At 38.3% G+C, this 22,954-nt stretch overlaps 1 protein-coding gene across 1 annotated transcript; it reads right to left on the reverse strand.

The window, feature by feature from the left end:
- Window positions 1–6,879: 6,879 nt before the first annotated feature.
- Window positions 6,880–7,824, reverse strand: LOC102020948 (putative olfactory receptor 2W6). The gene has a single exon (XM_005409655.1). The coding sequence runs from the start codon at window positions 7,822–7,824 to the stop codon at window positions 6,880–6,882; it is 945 nt and encodes a 314-aa protein (XP_005409712.1).
- Window positions 7,825–22,954: the final 15,130 nt, after the last annotated feature.

A 22,954-nucleotide genomic window follows, 5' to 3' on the forward strand; every position in this document is an offset into this window, starting at 1 on the left:
TGTAAAATGATAACCATTGATAATTTCCTACCAATTTGTCTGTAATTTGCTAAGTCCCCCCTATTATTATGTTATCCTTCTTTTACTCTTTAAAAAAAAAAAGAAAGAAACCATTAACAAAGTGAAAGGTAATCTATAGTGAGGAAAAATATTTTATCAGTTGTTCCTCAAAGGACTGATATCTGTAATATTTAAAGAACTAAAAAAAAAAAATTAGACTGCCTCCCAAATTTAAAGACCCAATCCAAAAATGGACAACTGAAATGAATAGACACTTCTCAGATGATGAAATACAAGCAGCAATTAAATATATAAAAAAATGTGGTACATTACTGGTTATTCCAGAGATGCAAATTAAAACAACACCAAGATTCCATGTCACTCCAGAAAGAATGGTTACCATCAAGAAATTAACCAATAACAAATACTGGCTGGGTTATGTAAAAGGAACCCTTGTCCACTATCGGTGGGACTGGAGACTGGTGCAACCACTGTGGACATCAGTGTGGAGATGCCTCAAAACACTAGGATTAGAGGCCCCATTCTACCCAGCTATTCCCCTTCTGGGTGTCTTCCCAGAAGAATTAAAGTCATTATACCACAAGGATACATGTGCACCCATGTTTATAGCAACACGGTTTGTAATAGCTAAATCATGGAAACAACTCAAATGCCCATCAACGGAGGAATGGACAAAAAAGATGTGTTTTTATATAATGGAATACTACTCGGCCATAGAGAAGGATAAACTTGAGGCTTTTATGGGTAAATGAATGCAACTTGAGAGCATACTAATGAATGAAATAAATCAGACCCACATATGTAAGCATCATATTGCCTCGCTAGTGTGAGAAACAATGACTAAGATACAAAATGTACAATAGATATTAAGAACAGGGAAGAAACTAAGAAAAGAAAAGCTGATGGGAGAATGGGGAAAGGAAGGGAAAAGGAATATATACATATATATATATATGGCTAGTATCTCTTAGTTCATTGAAAAGAAAGGTTTGTATTAATATTGTTTGGACAATATTTCATGCCTATATCGTTTACTCTGAAAAACTATTATGAATATAATAATACACAATGTATTAATTATTGTTACTCTCCTACTAGCCTGAAACTCTGTTTTATTGTAATTTTTTCCCTTTGAAATAAAGAAAAGAATTTTTTTACAACAAACTGTGTCTAATTGGAAATGTTTTACCCAAAGTTTATACTGTTAACATATATGATCAATTTACAACAAAACCATATCTTTTACGTTATTACAAAATTACACCACCCCACACAGGTCAGCCATTTTAAAACATTTCATTAACTCATATTTTTGTCTCAAATGGTGTCATATATTGGTGAAGGCACTGTGCATCTAGAAAAGTGCATATAACACACTTAAGGTGGGAAAAGTCTCAAATCCTTGTTTCTAAAACTTGCAAGGCTTTTTAGAAAAACCAGGTGATTTAAGAGTAAACTCATTTTAGGTTTTTAATTTAACCAAAGAGTAGGCAAATCGCATTTATCTATTGTAGAGAAGCAAGCAAGTCCTTTTGCATCTCTTGAAACTATTAACATTAGGATGAATAACAAACTCATTAACAGGCCAGGTAAGTCATAACTCCTTACTTTGAACAACAAAAGATTATGCTTTATTGAGACTAACTGTATATATTAAAATAATGAACAGATGCAACCATCAATTTCTCAATTTATTATTTAAAGCTCATTTTTTGAGTAGTTGACCTATAGCCAAATGCCAAATCTCCTTTTCCCTGAAACATATTAAGAGGATCAGATATCTTTTGATTGTGTATTAGTATTATACAGACATCTATGCCAACAATCTGAAGTACATTTAATAGACTCAAATACATAAATTTTAAGAAGCAACACATAAATTTATACATAGCAAATGTCTCTACTATTTTAACTTCAATTTCTCTCACTTATCTACCACAAGTGAGAGACAAACCACAGGGGGTGTCTGTTATTCAACTTAACTTCTGCTTAGTACAATAACCAGGTAGGAATTCTCAGGCCCTGAAAATTGTTTTGTTTAAGAAAGCAACCCTAAGAACATTCTGCAAGCAACTATTCCTGAAACTGACGAAGTCATGGCAGAGAGACCACCATAGAAATGGCAAGCAGGCTTACCTGGGCCTTTGTCTACCACTTATTAAAAGCATGATTTGTATTTTTTAAGTCAGAGATTTAAAAACCATTTTTGTTATAAACTCTAACTCTTTTTCCCAATTCTAGCAAAAACAGCCACGTAGGAGTCTTTCTACTAATATTAGAATTAGTCTTTATATGGACAATTACTACATAACATTTTCTGGAAAGCTAAACAATTTAAACTTTTAAATAAAAGCGTACTAAACCAGTGCTATATTCTCACTATCTTAATGTTGAACTGACTCTGAATCCTGAGTCGTTAAGTCTTCTAACAATCTCAGACATTTTAATTACATTCCTTTCATGGTCTTTAATCTTTTTAATGACCTTTGTGAGACTGAAATTTTTCTTAAAGTCAAAATAGATAAAATATAATTCTAATTGGTTAACAAAGGCAAAATGCATGTGCGCAGTTGAGGACAACTCTGCTGCATCTTTCATAACATTTCTTTAAGCAATGTGAATAAAAAAGTATTTGAGTTTATGCTTTGTTAGTTACTGACCACTTTTAAAAACTAGTCTGATGCCATCTAAAAATATACAAACAAGTACCCTCATAGATATAATGTATTACATCCACAGAAAACAAAGACTTAAAGTTATCATTTACCAGCTTTTGAAAGTTACCCTGTTGGCATGGTTCTCCTTTTTACAGTCCTAGAAAACACTTAGTCCCAAATTTTCATATATGAAGATATGATTCCAAATTGTAGTAAAATGAGACATATACATCTCAATGCTGTTATCACTCATCATTTATTAATTCACTTGGTTTTGTTATGTCAACATTTATGTAACTTAATAACAATTGTTTTTTTCTTTTCAGTATCATAAGCTATTATTTCCTTTTCTTATTTTATTTTGTTTGCCATAACATCCAGAAAAATTTTGAACAGTACTCATAGTAACATGCATCTCTGTCTTATTTCTGAATTTTTGATATTATACATTTTGTATATTTCTTGCTGAAATTTTCATTAAAGAGAGTGTCTATTTGTAGTTTGCAGAGCTCTGTATTTTAAAAATTACCAATAAATGTTAATTTAATTTAAAGAGAGATATACACCTCAATGGAGATTGCTTACCTTGTGAAACTGAGTTTGAATTTTATGAAGACATTTTTGGCTTAACTTATTGTTAAGTCTTAGTTAATTTCAAAATCTTAACCCAAGTTTTAAGACATTTCACACTGAGCTAAAATTTAGATATACTCAGTCAGAAGTTTACACATCTTATTCTGGCTGTACTGCTCAGGACTTCTAGTATTTAAAAAAACCCACCAAGAAAGCACAAAGGCAAAATATCTGTATTCAAATCTCTCTATTTTCTAAAGTCAAGGAGTGGAGGTGGTAGATGAGAAAATCAATTTTCAGCAAACACGTTTTGAGAAATATTTGGAAACAAAACTGTTAGAAGGGACTAAGGACTGTTGGTCAAAATGAGGGGAAACATACCTTAATAAACACAGCAATAGTAGCCAAGGAACTGGAATGGACAGCTAGAGAAGGCGCTTGCTTGTGGTTGGCACTAATCCAGAAAAGGTTAAGAAAAGAAACTACAGAGATTATCTTAACCAAAGTTATTCCACAGAATCTTAAGGACAGCTCCATTAAATCAGAGTGTGCTTTCAGTTGTACCGGTCATGTTGTAAGACGATGTAGCTGCCTTTTTCTACATCGCAGAACTTTTCCATTGGGCTGCAGAGCAGCACAAGCACTTTTATTCCTGAGCAGTTTATAACAGCAGCGCAAGCACGTTACCAGCATTCAGTCCTCTTAAAATCTCTAATCCAAACTTTTTCATTGGCAAATAGGGCAAGAACCTTGAACTCTGTATTGGCTCGCTAAGAAGCCTCACAATGACCTGAAGCCCCAAATGGCTTACATAATTCTAGATGTTGCTGAAACCGTGCTTCCCACCTTAGAATAAAGGTAATTGTAGCGATACAGTACGAAGATAACAGAAACAAGAGCAAGGAAAAGCACACCAAAGTAAAGCAAAACAAGTGAGTACGCCAGAACAAATGTCCAAAAATTTTTCTTCCTCTGATCTCTTCTCACACCAGTCAATCGCTCAAATGACCTGCAGTGGGTCCAAATCACTACAAATGCTGAAGGTGCTTGCTTCACCCCAAAAGGCACTGACTACTAGTCAGTGGCCCATAATGACCTGCAGTAGATGTGAAACGGCCCAAATGGTGAAGGTCCCTCCCTCATCCAAATGGCACTGCTGAACAACCGAAGAGAAAGTGCAAAGTGTGGAGACAACAGATTCCTGGCGTGCACCTTCCAACTGGAAACCAGGCAGAGCTCACCAGCTCCACTTATCTTTGTCCTTTCAGTAGCAAATGACTACCTGTCTAATTTTATCTATTAAATTTTTTCTTACTTTCCTCTCTTTCCACGTACATATCCCTTCCGTTCTCCCCAACTCCGTGTCCCAGATAAACCTCAGAGAGCAGGGCAATGTAGTCTCCAAGGGGTATTTACAATGTGTGAAATAATCAAAGAGAGTTTTAATGTTTATTCTTTAAGTAGGTTTGATTCTGTTGACACTGTAGAAATTCTCTGCTAACAACAGTGACAGGGTCCAACTCAAATAAGTCACACTGCTTCAGTGGGTAGATAATATCTCTGGACAAATAAAACCAAGATCACATCACTAATTAAATGATCCTCACATCAGTGGCAATCTTGCATCACTCTACTTGACCCCAAAACTTTGCACCCAAACTTGAAGGAACAAGAGAAAAGAACGGAACACAGTTCCCAGAAGACTCCAAATCCTCCAAAAGTAGATGCGAGGGGCACTGATCAAAAGGAAAGCAAACATAGCTGAGCTGCATGCCAGGATTGCAGAGAGAGAAGGAAAAGGAACACTTGGCAAGGTCAGAGAAGACGTAACCAAATGTGGATATGGGCAGAACAAGTGAAACATTGTAAGAGCTGACCAAAAACAGGTCAATACATGAATGACAAAGGTAGACTGTGTGAAATGGTGCCAGAAGAAAGCGATGGTGTCCTCACTGGAAATTTGGGAGCCAGCCTCATCCCCTCACCCGGTACTGTATATGAGTGAGGTGGAGTTTGCCTTGGAAATCCCACCACAAGGTACTGTGCCTGAGGGGAGTGCTTCTCATGGCAAGATTTCCAGTGGCTGTAATAGCTGAAGTGTAGGGAAGAGGAGTAGATTACCCTCCATCAAAAAGATCCTCACACAATGAGTGTATTTGTTAGTGAAAGCAAGCAAAATGTGGGGATAAAAAAACCCCAAATTTTTGTTTTGACATTTAAGGCCACTGGACTCCTTTCCAAAAATTTACCATGTAACACCACCATCATTTAATAAAAGAACTTAACGTGACCTGCATGAAGAAAAGGTACAAAGTAACTCATTTATTTTCATTCATATGTCCTAATAATCACAATTTCAAAACTGAAAATCCTAAAGGGTATCATATTAAAGAATACTGTTAATGGTTAGTTCACTTAATCTTAAGTGAAATGTCTTATTTCTGCCATATGTCCACATGGGTGATAGAAACCTCTCTCATGGAAGATTTTGACCTGCAGTCCGACATTGAGGAAATTTTCCTAAAAGCCTTGGGAAATAGTGTCTGCTTTGTTTTGCATATCTTCCAGGAAGGAAGTTAGAGCTGAGCTAAATGTGATGCTCGTTTACTGGTCAGTGACACTCAGGGTCTTCCTATTCCCTACTGCAGTGGTCCCCCAACTGGAGCCTTTTCAGGATCACCTGAGTGATTATTAAGAAGACACGGGCTGCTGGGTGCATGCCCTGGTTGTGGGATCAGGAGCTCGGGGTGGCGGTGAGGATGTGCATGTCTGGAAAGCTGCCATTTGATAACAGGTGAGACGCATCTGATGTAGGGACTACAGTTTCCTCAAGCATGGAGGCCACACTCCTCTCCAGGCCACTGTAACCAGGAGAGCACAGAGCCCAGGGGCTGAGGTAGGAGTTCACACAGGAGAAGGTGATTCCCTGTGTGGTCTGGAGGTGCTGCTCTGCCAGGGGGCTGCTGTGCTTGTCACACTGTTGCCTCCTCTCGATGGCTTTGTGCATGGTGCAAGCTGGTTGCCCTCTACACTCACATTCACAGCAGTGGGAAGACAGTGAAGACAATGTGGATAAATAAGTACATGCTAAATAAGATGGCCCAGAACTTGTGCCCAGGACTTCCTGGTATGTGCTGGAGGGTAATATTCATCATGATGGGCACACACCTAGTGAGCCCACAAGGCTGAGTCAGGAATGTGTGTTGGTAGGTAGTCTCCTCCACAGGGCTGACCAGGTAAGATCATGAGTATGGAGGGGAGTGTATTTCTTATGCTGTAGTACAACTGGGAAGAGAAAATCATAGTCTAGTACAAGTCTCACTTAGAACACATGTCCATGTGAAATATACAATACCTTTACATATAATTTTACTTTAGTTGTTATACTGTATAATTATTTTATCTAAAATCAATAGTCTTGATGCTAAGTACATGTACAAGTGATGTGTTTTAGTCACACATGCATATCCTTCATATTTCTCTGTATTTTCTATTCATTTACAAAATCTAAAATCATATAACACACTCGCTATTTCAACAATATAAAGTAGTTTTTGAGAAGTGAATTTTGTTAATAAAAATCAATATTTCTTTTGCTTTATACACTCTGATTTATTTCGTATGGAATTCACAACTTTGCTAAACATTTTTTGAGCCACACTATTCTCTTCACTGCAGTCTTCACATCTTTGTTTCTTAAAGTGTAGATCAGAGGGTTCAGGCTGGGTGTGACGATCGTGTAGAAAAATGTAAATAACTTGCCTTCCTCTTGGGATGTGGTATTCTGTGGCTTCATGTACATGTAAATGAGTGTTCCATAAAACAGAGTTACTACCATGAGGTGGGAACCACATGTGTTAAGGACCTTTTCCCACCTTGCTGCTGATTTGATCCTCATTACAGCTCGAGCGATGACCCCATATGAGATGAGAATTAGGGACAGAGGTGCCAGAAGAAATACAACTCCAAGGGCAGAGATAACATACTGAATTATTTTGGAATATGCACAAGCCATCTTGATCAATGCTGGCATCTCACAAAAAAAATTATCCACTTCTCTGTGCCCACATCTTGGCAACTTCAAAGTCAAGGAACAAATAATTATGGCACTGCCAAGGCCACTGAGCCAGCAGGTCAGCACCATCTTCTGGCAGAGCTGAGGGTGCATTATCACAGTGTAGTGCAGAGGCTGACAGACAGCAGCGTAGCGGTCATAGGCCATCACAGCCAGGAGAAGACACTCCGTGGCTCCCAAATCCAGAGCAAAGAAGAACTGCAGCACACACCCTCCGTAGGTAATGGACTTGTTTGTACCCCACAGGTTTACCAGCATCTGGGGGACAATGCTGGTTGTATAACAGAGGTCCAGAAAAGACAGGTTGGACAAAAAGAAATACATGGGTGTGTGGAGCTGGGGATCTAGGTAAGACACAATTATGATGGTTGAGTTTCCTACCAGCGCCACCAGATAGAAGATGAAGACAAGCACAGAGATGATGGGCTCTAGTTGGGGCTGATCGGAAAACCCCAGAAGGATGAAGTCTGTTCCCAAACTTCCATTGCTTGTTTCCATTGCTCCTTATGGAAGGCTGGGAGACAGCACCATGCGAGCAACAGGGTCAGCCCTAGGTGGAGAGGACAGATTGTGACGTGCATATCTGTACATAAGACGCACTCTTTGTATGTGTTCTCCTGCAGCACATCCTCTGTGTCCCAGCGTCAGTGCCTCCAGCCTCTCTACACTTACTCATTTCCAGCGTGATATGCCAAGTCCATCTCACTGAGTGTCCATCATTCCAAAGGCTTAGTATCCCGTGTCTCCCATAGTTCCATGTGTGTGATTCATTAATACAGCCATGCAGTCTACTGCCTGAGCTTAAGACCTAGATCTATTTTCAGAAAAATTTCTCCCTTCAAACTAGGACACTATTTGTCACTTAAGAAAGTTTGCCTAACTCCTAAAAGCTACAAAGATACATATGCACACAAAACATGTACAACTAAATGCACCAGCTGTGGTGAGGAACCTAGGGGCAGGAGACAGTTTAAATTCCCAGATGCTTTGATTCCAAATATACCTGGGTGCTTTCCCAGTTTCAGGTTGGGATGGGATTGAGAATTTTAAAGCCATAATTTGAAAGTTGAAATGGACCTCAGAAGCCATGAGTCCTGCATTTCACCTCTCAGATTGTCTGCATGTTCACAGTGACAACCTCCAGCACTGGAACATTTCAAAACCCAAATGCACTTCTCTCCAAAATACTGTTTGTTTGAGCTCATTTGAAAAATCATACACGTCCTTTGTCTCTTAAAACATTAGAATCTGTTGTCCAATATGCTCCTTTTTTTGTATTGGGAATAGAAATCATGACCTGATACTTGCCAGGCAGCTGCTGCTCCAATGAGCTACTGGCTAATATACTTCTTTTTGTTGTTTTATTTGGTTTGGTTTGGTGTTCTGTAGCAGTGGAGATTGATCTCAGGACTTCACACAGGCTAGGGAAACACTGCAGCACTAAGCTATGCTTGCAGTGCTTTTGACGCTTCATTTTGAGACAGGGCCTTACTAAGTAGTCTAGGCATGTGCCACCATATGCGACTGAGTTTTCCGTCCCAGCCTGAGCAATTGCTTCACTTTTCCTAACACTGCCTGGTCTATATTCCCATGCCAAAGTACGTCATAGTTTGTCAATGCCTCAAATCACCACGTGAGTGCAGTACCTCAGGTGGGCTACATGGCTGAAGGAAACTGTGAATGTCTGTGGCCTGCATATGTTTACTAAAACACATCTTAATCAGGTTTAGCTGAACAAATTAAACTTTTCATCAATAAATCCCCCAGTATTGCTGTGAGGAAAAGGGTTTTATGTTGTGTCATTTAATGTTTTAAATCCAAATATAAAACTTTTCAATTTATGATTTTAGTATTACCTAAGGGCTGGGTCTCAAACTTTAGATATTATTTTAATTTGAATTTAAAAGTGACTGGAAATGTTAATGAAAAACGATTAGATCATCAAATATGCTACATGTACGTTGAATTATCATACCATTATCCATACATTTATACATTAAAATGACAGTTTCTTTTAAAAAGTAAACTCAGAATTAAATAAAAATTTAACAGTACAGTGAAGAAATTCATGGCAAGAGACATGCTACCTTCTTTTTTTTTTTTTTTTTTTTTGGTTTTCTCCGGTACCAGGAACCGAACTCACTACTTTGCGCTTGCCAGGCAGGCGCTTTTACCGCTAAGCTAAATCCCCAGCCCCAATGCTACCTTCTAATTGGAGCTTAGGGTTTCATTTCTATGCTATGGGCTTCAGTTCCCAATAATGTACCAATAGTGTGGCATTTTACTTTCTTCAGTGAAATTTAAGACAAGGAGACCAAAAACATTTACTCATAATATGGATATATGTAATGATGTGAAAATTAGAATCATGAAATCACAAAATGTGCTACATTTTGCTAAACATAAAAAATAAATGAACTGGATCTTTTATAAATTTGTAAGTAAGACATATGACTCGAGCCAAAGTTAAGGAAGAAAAAGGCCCACTCAAAGCAGTTCGGTACTGAGGCTGTAGATTGAGACCACTGTGATTGTTTTATGATCACCCTCAGCCACTTCTCACCTTGTAAGTCTGAGGAAGCCGAGCACATGCCACTGGCTGCTGCCTCCCCATCTGTGAGGCAGTTATCCAAGGAGTACCTGCTTTGTAGGATGGAAGCAAGCAGGATCACCTGATATGGTAAACATCAAATACTTAACATGATGCTTAATGCGTGGAGGACATTCAGAAATTTGAAAAGTCAGTAACAGCTCTTGCTGAATTTTAATCCTCTCCTGAGAGGGCACCAATACATTAGAATTATTTGTATCTCATATAGCACTCTCAGTTTTGTTTCCTGTCTAACTTAGGAATTTGCTATCTCTGATCCGATCCCACCCCCTATCTTCTGCAGTTGACAGCAGGAAATCTCACCAGAAGCCAGAAACATGAGCATGCAGCAGGCGTGTCTGCAGCCCCCACCTCCCACACAGTCCAGACGACCCTGTTCTGCCAGGAGCAGGGCTCTTCATCTCAGCGTCAGTCAGGAAGAGTTCCCATGGTGCAAGTTCCTGAAGCCTGAGAAACGAATCAACCAGCAGTGTCTTATCCTGTCCCACAGCCCTTTCCCACTGAAATGCAATGGGTGAACTAAGATGGGACAGAAGTCACTGCTCGGGTCACATGTTGGAGAAAAGTGAGTTGTGGAACTGGTGGAAAGGTGATGAAACAAGTTTTGCTAGGTGTATTTTTTGGCTTGATATTGGTAATCTTTAGTGCATCCTTTGTTACTCCTATTTATAGACACCTTTTTCCCTAATTAACGAGGAGGACACTGTGGTGGTTGAAGTGTATTCCCAGAGTCACTATCATGCAGCAGAGCAGTACTTAGCTGCAGCTCTCCAGGCTGCCCACATGCCTTGGGGACCTGGCCCACACCGGTGTGACTAAGCGAACCTATGGCTTGGGTCAGAGGGACGTCCAATACCAATTTTATGGAGGTCTTTCAGATGTTAGATTTTACTTTTCTCTAAGTCCTTTTAGATTTCTGTGATAGAAATTAATTTCAGAGATGATTTTGTATGAATGTAAGTCTATAAAAAGGAAGATATAAACCTTATGTATAAAGTTAATGTATTTGATGAAAAGTAGTTTATTGCATGGGTATTAAATGGAGATATTAAATTCATCAAAGATAGCACCTACATGTCAAAAATTATTATTTTTATCAAATTTGTAATTCTGGATTCATGACCATATGCTCATTGTTCCGCCTACAATGGATTAAAAACATGAAGACTAGTGAATGTAATAGCAGTTGGAGGATAGAAACACCAAAACTCAGATCTGTCCGTGTGCTTTCACCTTACTCCCGTCTTTCTGACTCTGCTGGGGATCATGGTCCTGAATTTGTGTTTCCCCTTTTTGCCTTTCTGTGTTAGTACTTGTTTGCAATAAATAGCGAAGATGCTCATTATGGGGTTCGAACACACATACTGCACTGCTTTGTGTGTCCCCTGCCTCCACTGCACCCCATCTCCCCCATCCCTACGTTCCCTCTCTGTCTCCACAGGTGTACATTTGTGTTTCCTACCTTCTCTCTTCTACTTAATCTTTAAATTACTTATACCTTGTGTTTCTCATATAGGAGAAGCCATGCAATATTTAACCTATGTCAGATTTATTTTACTTAGCTTGGTGGGCACAAGGTGCATCTATTTCTCTACAAAGGATTCAAATTTATTCCTCTTTATGCCACAGTAGTACACAATTGTGAACGTATTCCACATTTTCCTTATGTGTAGGTGGTTTTCAAGTGTAGCTATTGTGAGTTATGTTGCTATAAACATGGTTGTGCAATATCACTGTAAAAGTCTCAAAAACTGGAGAATGGAAGTGAATAAATACTTCTCAAATGAAGAAGTATAAATAGTTAGTAAGTACATGAAAAATGTTCAGCATCTTTGACCACTAGAGAAGTGTAAATCAAAGTCACACAGATTTCATCTTACACCATAAAGAATAACTGTGAACAAGAACTCAAAAAACAAATGCTGGTGAGATTGTTGGGGGAAAACACCTCCTGCACTGTTTTTGGGAAAGTAAACTAGTACAGCATTGTGGAAATCCATTAGCAGATTTCTCAAAAACTAGAAAGTGAAGTCACATTTGATCCAGCTCTTCTTCTTCTGGATGGCTTCCAAAAGGATTAATGACATAATGTTACATGATCTTGAGTTTTGTGTTAACCAATCATATGTCTTCTTTAGGTAATAATTTGTATATGAGCTCTTACACATGTGAGCACCTACATATCATATATTTTAAAATATAGCTTTTCTAACGGTTATAAAGTATATTTTAGGTACGGTTTTTTCACCTTATTTTTCTCCTAAAGTTTTACTATTTAGTGTGTGTATCTCTGGTTCACCAATATTTCACTGATGTGAAATAGTACACTGTATTTATATTACAAGTGTTTATTGGTTCACTGTTTTTTGTCTTTTTCACAAAAAAGGGTCTCAGTGTGCAGTTCAGGCTGGCCTTGAACTCACTTTGTAGCCCAGGCTGCCTCGAAATTGCAGCAATCCTCTTGCCTCAGCCTCCCAAGTGCTGGGATTACAGACATGCGCCACCACACCCAGCTTCAGTTCACTTGTTGATAGTCATATTTACTGACTGTAGTTTTTGGCTCTTGCAAAAGGCATTATAGTAAAAAGTTTCAAAGGTCTCTTAGAGACATAGGCATGAAATTCTTTTGAAAAAAATATATATTATAGTAAAAGACACATTGCCATTAATCCTGCTCAAAATTTTCTTCTTGCTTTGGGTAGGATTGTGCCATTCTTTTTCCACTTCCTGAAGCAGTCTGGAAGTCTTCTTTCATGAATGAAAAATTGTTATTGCCTCAATGTCCTGTATCAACTTGAAATGCTTACGTTTCATGACGATTTTGTCTTTGGAGAAGAGGCCGAAGTCACATAGAGCCAGATCTGCTGAGAAAGACAGATAAGGACACACTCTCATATTCTCACAAGCCTACCTTTCCACTGGATGTCACACTTGTAATTCTTTTTTAGTACATGTTTGCAATTAATACAGTGTACAGCTGCCTTGGGGAGTGGGCAGAGTGGCTACATGTACGTATGACAGCTTATTTCCTTTATTAAGTCCTCTCTTTCCTCCCCTTCCCTTCTCCTCTGTTTTCCCCATCCCATTTTTCATACTTGTTGACATGATCTGTCTGAGCCTATGTTATGGCATGCAGTGTTTACATTAACTGGGGTTATTAATGTCCTCTACATGGGCCATCTTTACTCATCCTTTACCATTTTCTTTGTACTTTGCCTCACTCAAATGAGACACATCACATTGATACAGGAAATTAGAAACTTCCAACCTGAACGATATCTGGGACGAGTTCGTGTACTCTAAAATTGAAGAATGAATTTTGGGAACAACAGAGGTTAAGAGCAGAAAATATTTATCGAGGTGAAGAAAGCTCTGCCCTAGAGAGAGGGGTCCCTCGTGGGTTGCCCTAGACTCTGTGTTTTCTAGGAACTCTTATAGAACAAAACCATGAGGTGAGGTGGGTCCAAGATAGGGGGAAATGGGAAATCACACGGTGGACACAGGTGGGACAAAACTATGGTCAGCCAGTAAGGGTTGTTCAGGTCATATTGATTAAATTGGATTAAATGGGGAAGGGAGTCACATAGCAATTGGGCGTGAATACAGAACAGGGGCTTTTCCTGTAAGGGGTTGGGCCAGTGACTCTTCAAGGTGATTGCCACCTCTTTAGAATACTAATCCCTGATGTTCACACCGAGGGAGGTGTGTGGGTGTATCTGTTTAGTCTTTTGTCTTGAGGTCTGGCCCACAGCAAATATGTCTCCATTTGCAAGGTATCTTGTCCTCCATATTGGTTCCTTCCAGAGTCTGTCCCCGTCTGACAGCCTATAATATTTCTATCTAACTCAGGTCCCTATAACATGTGATCTTTAAGCTTGTATGTCTGATTTATTTCACTCAACATTATATTTTGCAAGTGCATCCATTTTCCTGCAAATGTCTCATGTGTCATTCTTTACAGCTGAGTAGTGTTCCATTGTGTATAGATACCACATTGTCTTTATCCAGTCCTCTGTTGATGGGTATACAGGTTGCTTCCAGGGTTCAGCTGTCATGAACTATTCTGCTATAGTCCTTGGCATGCACGTGTCACTGCAGTATGATGATGTGAGCTCTTTTGGGGAGGTACCTAGACACAGGTAACTTGGTCATAAGGAATTTCTAATTTCAGTTCTTTGACAGATCTCCATACTGACTTCCATAATAGTTGAATTAGTTTGCATCCCCACCAATAATGAGGGACAGTTCCTTTTTCACACAGCCTTATCAGCATTTGTTATCGTTTGACTTCCTAGTGGCTGCCATTCTTTCCAGACCAGGATGAAATCTTAGTGTTGCTCTAATTTCTGTAAAGGCCAGAAATGTTGAACATTTTTTCATATTTTGCTGACCACTGGAATATCTTTTTCTGTCATGTGGCTTTATACTTGTTGACAGTAATCTGTCATTCTTCATTTCTCTTTCCCATTTCTTGACTAGGTCTTTAATTTTAGGTGGCTAAATATTTTGTGTTCTTTGCACGCTATTAGTCTAGGTATTAGTCCTCTGTCTGAGGAGTAGCTGGCAAAAAATTTTTGCCATTCTTCAGTTGTCTCTTCACTTAGTGACTGTTTGTTTGCTGTACAGGTGTTCTTTAGTCTGATAAAATCCCATTTGTTGATTTGGTGCTATTTCCTGTGCAGTTGAAGTTCTGATTAGAAACTCTTTCCTACTCTATATCTTCAAGTGCTCTTCCTATTTTGTCATCCAGAGGTTTAACGTTGTATTTTCATGTTTAGATCTCTGAGCAATTTTGACTTTGGTTTAGTATATGGTGAGAGATAAGGGTCCAATTTCATTCTTCAGCAGACAGAAAACCAGGTTTCTCAACACCACATGGTGAACAGGCTTTCTTTCCTCCAACATATGCTTTTGGTCCCATTGCCAAAAATCAATTGTTGAATATGTTCAGGGAGGTTTCTTTATCCTCAATTGTGTTTCATTGGGCCCTGTGTGTTTTTATTCCATTATAATGACGTTTTTATCACCATTGCTTTTTAATATAACTTGAAGTCAGGTATTGCAAAGCCATCTGCTTTGCTCTTATTGCCCAAAATCACTTTTGCTATTCTGGGTCCCTTCTAATTCCATGTAAATTGAAAGACTGTTTTCTCTAGATCTAGAAAGTATGCTATTGGTATTTTGATTGTAACTACATTGAATCTGTGTAACAGTGTTGGGAGAGTGGCCATTATGACAATATTGGTTCTACCTGTCCAGGAACAGGGGATGGCATTCCATTATCTGACGGCATCTTCAATTTCCTTTCTCAGAGTACTGTAGTTTTTTTGTGGAGGTCTTTCCCTTCTTTGATTAGGTTAATTCCTAGATATTTTGTAATTCTTGGAGTGACTGTGAAAGGTATTGTTTTGGTAATTTCCTTCTCATCCTGTTCACTGTTGATGTATCCAAAGGTTAATGATTTTTATGTGTTGCTCTTGTATCCTGCTACTTGGCTGAAGTATTTTATTCTAAGAATTCTTGGTAGAGTTCTCTGGGTCTCCTCTGTAATATATCATGTCATATTCAAATAATGATAATTTTTGAGTTTTTCCTCGCCCTTTTATGCATTCCTTTCATGTCTTTCTCTTGTCTAATTGCTCTGGCTAAGGTTTCAAACACTCTGTTGAATAGAAGAGGTGATAGTGGACATCCTTGTCTTCTTCCTGATTTTGGAGGGAATGGTTTTAGTTTTTGCCCATTTAGTATGATGCTGGCTATTGGTATGTCATAAATAGCTTTTAACATATTCAAGTATCATCCTTCTATAGCTGTTTTCTTCAGAGTTTTTATCGTGCAGATGTGCTGGGTTTTGTTGAAAACCTTTTTTAGACCTCTTGACATGATCATGAGTTTTTGACCTGGCTCCTGTTTATGTGATGGACTTCATTCATTGACTTACATATGTATAACCATCCTTGTATCACTGGGGTGCAGCCTACTAGCTCATGATGTATGACCCTTCAGTGATGTGCTGCATTCTCTTTGCTGATATCTTGTTGAGGATTTTTGCATTCATATTCATTAAAGAGATTCTCCTATAACTCTGTTTTTAGCTCAGTTTTTATCCAGTTTTGTTCTCAAGTTGCATTCATTTGGCAGAGTAGTATTCCATTGTGTGTTCCACTTTTCTTATCCATTCTTCTGTTGATTGACATATATGCTGTTTCCAAATCTAGCTGTTGTCAGTTGTGCTGGTATAAATGTAGATATGCATGTATCCTTCCACGCTGATGATTTTAAATGTTTTGGGAGGACATTTAGAAGAGGAATAGCTATGCCAAATGGAATTTCTAGCTTTAATTTTTTGAGGAGTCTCCACACTGATTTACACACTGGTTTCACAAGTTTTCATTCCCACAAGCAATGTAGAAAAGTCATTTTCCCCTACATCCTTGCCATCGTACTTGCCATCATTACATATTTTGATGACAGCCCCTCTTTATGGGGTAAAACAGTATCTCAGTATAGTTTAAATCTGCATTTCTCTAAAACGTGTTGAACATTTTTATATATTCATGGACTATTTGTACTTCTTCTTCTGAGAAGTGTCTATTTACTTTGATTGGCCTTCTTGGATTGGGTCTTTTATTTTGGGGAACCTAACTTTTAATGTTGTAGATTATTCTAGTCTACCTTTTAAAATATATGTTAGATGTTGATTGACTGTGAAATAGCTGGGAAAAGTTTCCCCCATTCTTTGGGTTATGTCTTGACTCTGTTGGTCATTTCATTTGTTGTGCAGGTGTTTTTTAATTTCATCTGATTCCATTTGTTGATTCTCTATATTAATTCTTCTGCCACTGCTGTTCTATCCTGAAAGTCCTTGCCTACACCTATGTCTTCAAGAATTTTGTCTATTTTATTTTCCTGCAGATTAAGTGTTTCTGTTGCAACACTTAGACCTTTGAGCCATTTGATTTTAGTTTAGTGTGTGGTGAAAGACATGGGTTTAGTTTCAATCTTCTGCATATGGATATCCAATTTTCCCAGCAACATTTATAAGAGAGCTATCTTTTCTCTAGTGTGCTTTTGGTCCCTTTGTCAATGATCAAATAACTGTATATTTCTGAGGTTGTTTCTGATTCATTCATTCTCTTCCATTGATCCACATGCCTGCTTTTGTGCCAGTATCATGCTATTTTAATCATAGTAGCTTAGTAATATAACTTAAAGCCTAGAATGATTTTACTATTTTGAGTCTCTTCTTGTTCCATATGAATTTGAGGATTGTTTTCTCTACATCTCTAAGGAATGCCTTTGGAACTGGCATTGGGATTGTATTAAATCTGTACATCAGTTTTGAGAGGATAGCCTTTTTGATTATATTGGTTCTGCTTATTCACAACCAGCAGATATCTTTCTATTATCTCATGTCTTTTTCAATTTTCTTCTTCAAAGTTTTAGTTTTATTTTATAAGTCTTTCACTTCCTTGGTTAGGTTAAATTCTAAGTGTTTCATTATTTGATGCTCTGTGATTTCTTCCTCAATGAGTTCATTGCCGGGATATGGCAATGCTACTGGTTTTGTGTGGTTATTTTTTGTCTTGCTACATTACTGAATTTAGTTCCTAATTCTATGAATCTTTTGGTGAAGGTTTGTGGGTCTTTAAGTAAAGGATCATGTCATCTGCAAATAATGACACTTTGACTTTTCCTTTCCTGGACATGTCTCTTTTATTTCTTTCTCTGGCCTGATTGCTCCAGCTAATGTTTTGAGGGCTATGTTGAACAGGAGTTGTGATAGTGGACCTCTTTATCTCATTCCTTATTTTAAAGTGAAAGCTTTCACTTTTTCCCCAGTTAATATGATTGTGGTAGTATGTTGGTCACAAATAGCTTTTATCAGATTGAAAAAAGTTTCTTCTAAAGCTACTTTCTTCAGGGTTTTAAAAATCATAAGTAGATTTTGTCAAAGGACTTTTTTGCACCTATTAGGATAATCATGTGATTTTTGTCTTCAGTTCTGTATGTGTGACTAATTGCATTTATTGATTTTCATATGTTGAGAGATATTTTTTTTCCTTCTTGTACCAGGAATTGAACTAATGAACTTGTCCTTGCCAGGAAGATGATGTGCCACTGAGATAAATCCCCAGCCCCCATTTTCATATGTTGAAACATCCTTGCATCTCTAGGATGAAGTCTACTTAGTCATGTTGCATCCTTTTAATGATCTGTTGCATTCTCCTTGCCAATAACTTGTTATGGATTTTTGCATCTGTGTTCTTTGGGAGAATTGACCTGTAGTTCTCTTCTTGACAGGCTCCTTGTTTGCTTTGAGGATCAGTATACTTTTAGCTTCCCAGAATGGTTTTGGAAATACTCACTCCCTCTCAGTTTTCCTGCAGAATTTGAGGAGTATTGGTGTTCAATCTTCCTTGAAGTTCTTGTAGAAATTGGCTGTGGATTCATCAGGTCCTGGCCTTTTCTTAGCTAGTTCATTTTTATTACTGCTTCCAGTTCATTGTCTGTTAGTGAATAATTTAGGATTTCTACAACTTCTTAGCTCAGTTTTTTGTAATTCAAACATATGTAGAAATCTTTTTCTTATGACTTTTCCAAGTTTTTTTTGCAAAGGTTTGAAATTTTGTTAATTACTTTCTGGTTATGCGCTATCTTCACTGTAATTTCTCCTTTTTCATTTCTGACTGCATTGACTGCTGTCTTTTCTGTCCTTTTCTTTGAGTAAGATTTGCTAAGGAACTAACTACTTTGTTTATTCTTTCAAAGAACAAGCTTTGCAATTCTTTGATTCTTTGTATGGATTTTTAGTCTCCATTTCATTGATTCGTGCTTTGATCTTTATAATTTCCTTCCTCACACAAGCTCTGGCTTTGAATTGTCCTTGTTTCTTTAGGACCTTGAGACGAATCTTTACACTATGCATTTGTGCTCATTCTTTCTTTCTGATGTGAGTATTTACAGTCATAAACTTCACTACTTCGACTGTTTTTACTGTGCCTCATAGTTTGGATATGTTGTGCTAGAATTATCATTAAATTCTAGGCGCTTTCTTTTTTCTTCCTTAATTTTTTGTGGCAGGGTTTCTCATTGTCATTCAGGATGGTCTTGAACTTATGATGTAGTCCAGGCTGGCCTCAAACCTATACCAATCCTGCTGCCTCAGTCTCTCTTGGGCTGAGATTATTGGCATGCACCACCACACATGGCTTCTGCCTTAATTTTTTATGTGATCTGTTGTTTATTCAAGGATGTGTTGTTTAATTTTCATACATTTGTGTAGTTTCTGTGGTTTCTTTTGCTATTGATTTTTCATGTCATTGTACTGTGATCAGATTATAACCATGGTAAAATTTTGATTCTTTTTCCTTAAGTTAGTCATGCTTTCTTAGCTAGTATGTGGTCTGTTTTGGAGAAAGTACGACATACTGCCAAAAAGAATGTGTGTTCTGTTGTTGTTGGGTAGAATACAAAGTATATTTACCTATTAAACCCATTTGTTTAAAGGGTTAGTTCAACTCACATATTTCTTTGTTGTTTTTTGTGGGGTTGTTTGTTTAGCTGACCTATTTGTGATAGTGGGGTATTGAGTTTCCCTTGTAATCGTGCTGGTATTTTTCTGACATTTTATGTCTATTAGTGTTTGCACATGTGGGAGACCCTGACTGACCTCCATTGTATATTAGTAGCTATCTTAAGCATTAAGTTTCTGTTGTCTGAGATAAGTTTCTGTTATCCTGCCTACTTCCCCAAAGAGACAGGCCTTTCCCTTTAAGTCAGGACTGCCCACAGTTACCTAGCTACTCCCGCCTTAAGAACTTCAGCATTTCCCCACTCCGCGCCCTATATATACACCATACTTCCCGCCAATAAATGAGACTTGATCAGAATCCTGTCTTGTCTCCATTCTTCGTGTCTCTTGTCCCTTTACCATCCCCACTCCCCCTCTAGGGTCCTCGTTGACTGTACCCGCGGGCCGGGACAAGTGGTGCACAACGTCAGGCTCGAGCACGGGAGATCCAGTGATTGACGCTGTTCAAGAGGCCGGCAAAATAAAAGTGAAAGAAAGAGGATAAGATAGCGTGGAACCTGCTGCACTTTCTAGACCTCGGTAAGTGAACAGCGATTATGGGACAAGAAATGAGTCAACATGAAATGTTTGTTGAGGGCTTAGGAAAAGCTTTAAAGGCATGAGGAGTAAGGTTAAAATTATGGAAGGAACTATTGATTCAAAACGATGGAAAAGAGTTGGTCCTACTCTTAAGGATTTTTATGATGTTTTTGTGCCTGAGAAAGTCCTGGTAACTGCCTTTGCTTGTTGCAATCTAATAGACAAAATTTTATCTCAGAGACAAAATGACCCACAGGTTGCTAATACTATAATTTGAACTAGAATAGATTTGAGTGCACTCTGATTTTTGTAAAATGTTTGTGTGTTTTGTGGACTTGTTATGTGTTTGTCAATTTGTGAACAGCTGTTCCCCTTTACTTTGAGCTCAACCATTTTTCTATCATTTATCTATAATACAATTTGGATTACAGACTTAAACTCCAATTGGTGAATAAAGGGGTGGCCAACCTTTATTCATTAATAAGGAGGCTCCAACGATCTCCAGAGTCTCTTGGGAGACACCTCCAATAATTTGGTTATGGTTAAAAGTGTTCCAGAAAAAATAAAAATAAGGTATTCTCATGAAAGATGTTCTTAGTACAAAACTAAAGAAATGGGTTTTATGGTAATTTATTATTGTTAATTTCATAGTGTGTTGAAATGTATTCATGATTCCAGATGTACAGGTCTTCAAAATACAAAGCAAGGATTGCTTATGATAAGACTTTTGTTCAAATTCAAAAAAAAAAAAGGGGGGGGGAGATGGGCCAGGGATACAGCTCAGTGGCATAAGCGCTTGCTTGGCAAGCCTGAGCTGATGAGTTCGATTCCCAGTATCCAAAAAAAAAAGGATAAAAGAATATGTATATATTACATTTTTGTGGTGTATATTTGTGGTGTTTATCTCCCAGTTCTTCACACAAAGAATCTAGAAAGTCCCTCTTTCACTTCACTGGTATCTAAAATTTAGAATTTACTAAAATTGAGATAATTTATCTACATTATATTTCATGTAGATAAATGTTAACTTACATGGCAAAACTTGATTTATTAATATCCATCTATATTCTTGTGTAAAGTAAGTTTATTTTTAATCTTACTATATTTATCCTAAGGACAGTCAGCAGGCACTCGCTTTTGGCATACTGAAACTCAAAAACAATATGCCTCAGTATTGTGGAGAGACCCTTTGACTAACTTATGGCACGGTCCAGGCCCGGTACTCATCTGGGGTCGGAGATCAGTATGCATTTATTCCAAAAAAATGAAATCTGCAAGATGGCAAGAGATGCGCCTTTCCCTTTAAGTCAGGACTGCCCACAGTTACCTAGCTACTCCCACCTTTGTCTGGTTACTTGGTTACTCCCGCCTTAAGAACTTCAGCATTTCCCCACGCCGCGCCCTATATATACACAGTACTTCCCACCAATAAACGAGACTTGATCAGAATCCTGTCTTGTCTCCATTCTTCGTGCCTCTTGTCCCTTTATCATCCCCACTGCCCCTCTAGGGTCCTCGTTGACTGTACCCAAGGCTGGGACAGCACATGAAGCTGAGTGTGCTGTGGTTTGGTGCATATATATTTTAAATGTTATCTCTTCCTATTGAATAGTTCTATTAATGAATATGTAATGTTCTTCTTGCCTCTTTTGATCCGCTTTGTCTGTGTATTCCACTTTGAATATGGTATAGATATTTCTATTTTGGGGTTCCTGTGGCATAGAATATTTTTTTCCATTCTTTGATTTTTAGTCTAGGAATTTTTTCTTGTTAAAGCATGTCTTGTATTGCTGTTTCTTGATCCCTTCTGCTAGTCTGTATTTTTTGATTAGCAAATTCAGTTCATTTACATTGATAGCTATACTTGATAGATATTGACTTATTCTTGTAATTGTATTATGCCTGTTTTGCTTTCTTCACTTCCATGTAGAGTCTACCTTTACATGATGAATTCGTTTTATTGGACCACTTGACATTGTTAGCTTCATTGTTTCTCTCTAAGATATCCTTGGGAACTTTTTGGAGTGTTCATTTTGTGATTACAAATTCCTCTAGGTTCTTTTTATCATGGAAATATCATTTCTCCATCAATTTTGAGATAATTTTGCAAGACATATCAATCCGGGCTGGAAGTTTTTTTCTGTTAGAGCTTGAAACACTTCATTCCAGTCTCACCTTGCCTTTCATGTTTCTGTGGAGAAGTCTGCTGTAATTCTGATAAGTTTTACTGTATATGTGATCTGTTCTTTTCTCTAGCAGTCTTTAATGAATGATTCCATCCTTCTTGATTACTCCCCTCTCTTCTTCTGATAACCAAATCAGGATGGGCCACTCAAAGAAGGTCTTGGTCTTAGTCCTGAAAGGCTATCGAATTCTGTGGGAGGGATGTGATCCTCCCAGAGCCCTGAAATCATTCCATTGGTCTCTTTTCATTTAGCCTTCAACAAACATTCATTTGGGAGACTGAAGCCCTGATACATCTGCAACAACTAAGGGATAGTGGAGCAAGTACTCTGGGAGCTGCAGGGCCCATCTGTTCAAGTCTGTGCTCAGTGCACATCACCACAGTTCCCAGCTGAAATGCACGGAGAGAGCCAGGTATTTTCCATCTACTCCCTGAGGGCAGAGGGTGCGAACAAGGACCCTGTGGATATTACAGACTGAGTCGCTGCTGACCTGAGACCCGTGGCAGAGTGGAGGTCCAGACTCAGAGGCCCCAGGGACTTCTCCGGCTGGGGGCTGGGTGAGCAGACTCTCTGAGCCCTGGGTGCCCTGCTCCAGGAGAGCAATTGCTCTGGGAGCTGCAGGGCTCATTGGTTCGAGTCTGTGCTTTGCCTTTGCCCAGACCCTCTAGCAAGTTGAAGGCTGGGGAAGTCTGTGACTGATACCCATCTGGGCTGCAT

Source organism: Chinchilla lanigera, unplaced genomic scaffold (genome assembly GCF_000276665.1).
Source record: "Chinchilla lanigera isolate Chin_1 unplaced genomic scaffold, ChiLan1.0 scaffold00123, whole genome shotgun sequence".
NCBI lineage: Eukaryota > Metazoa > Chordata > Mammalia > Rodentia > Chinchillidae > Chinchilla > Chinchilla lanigera.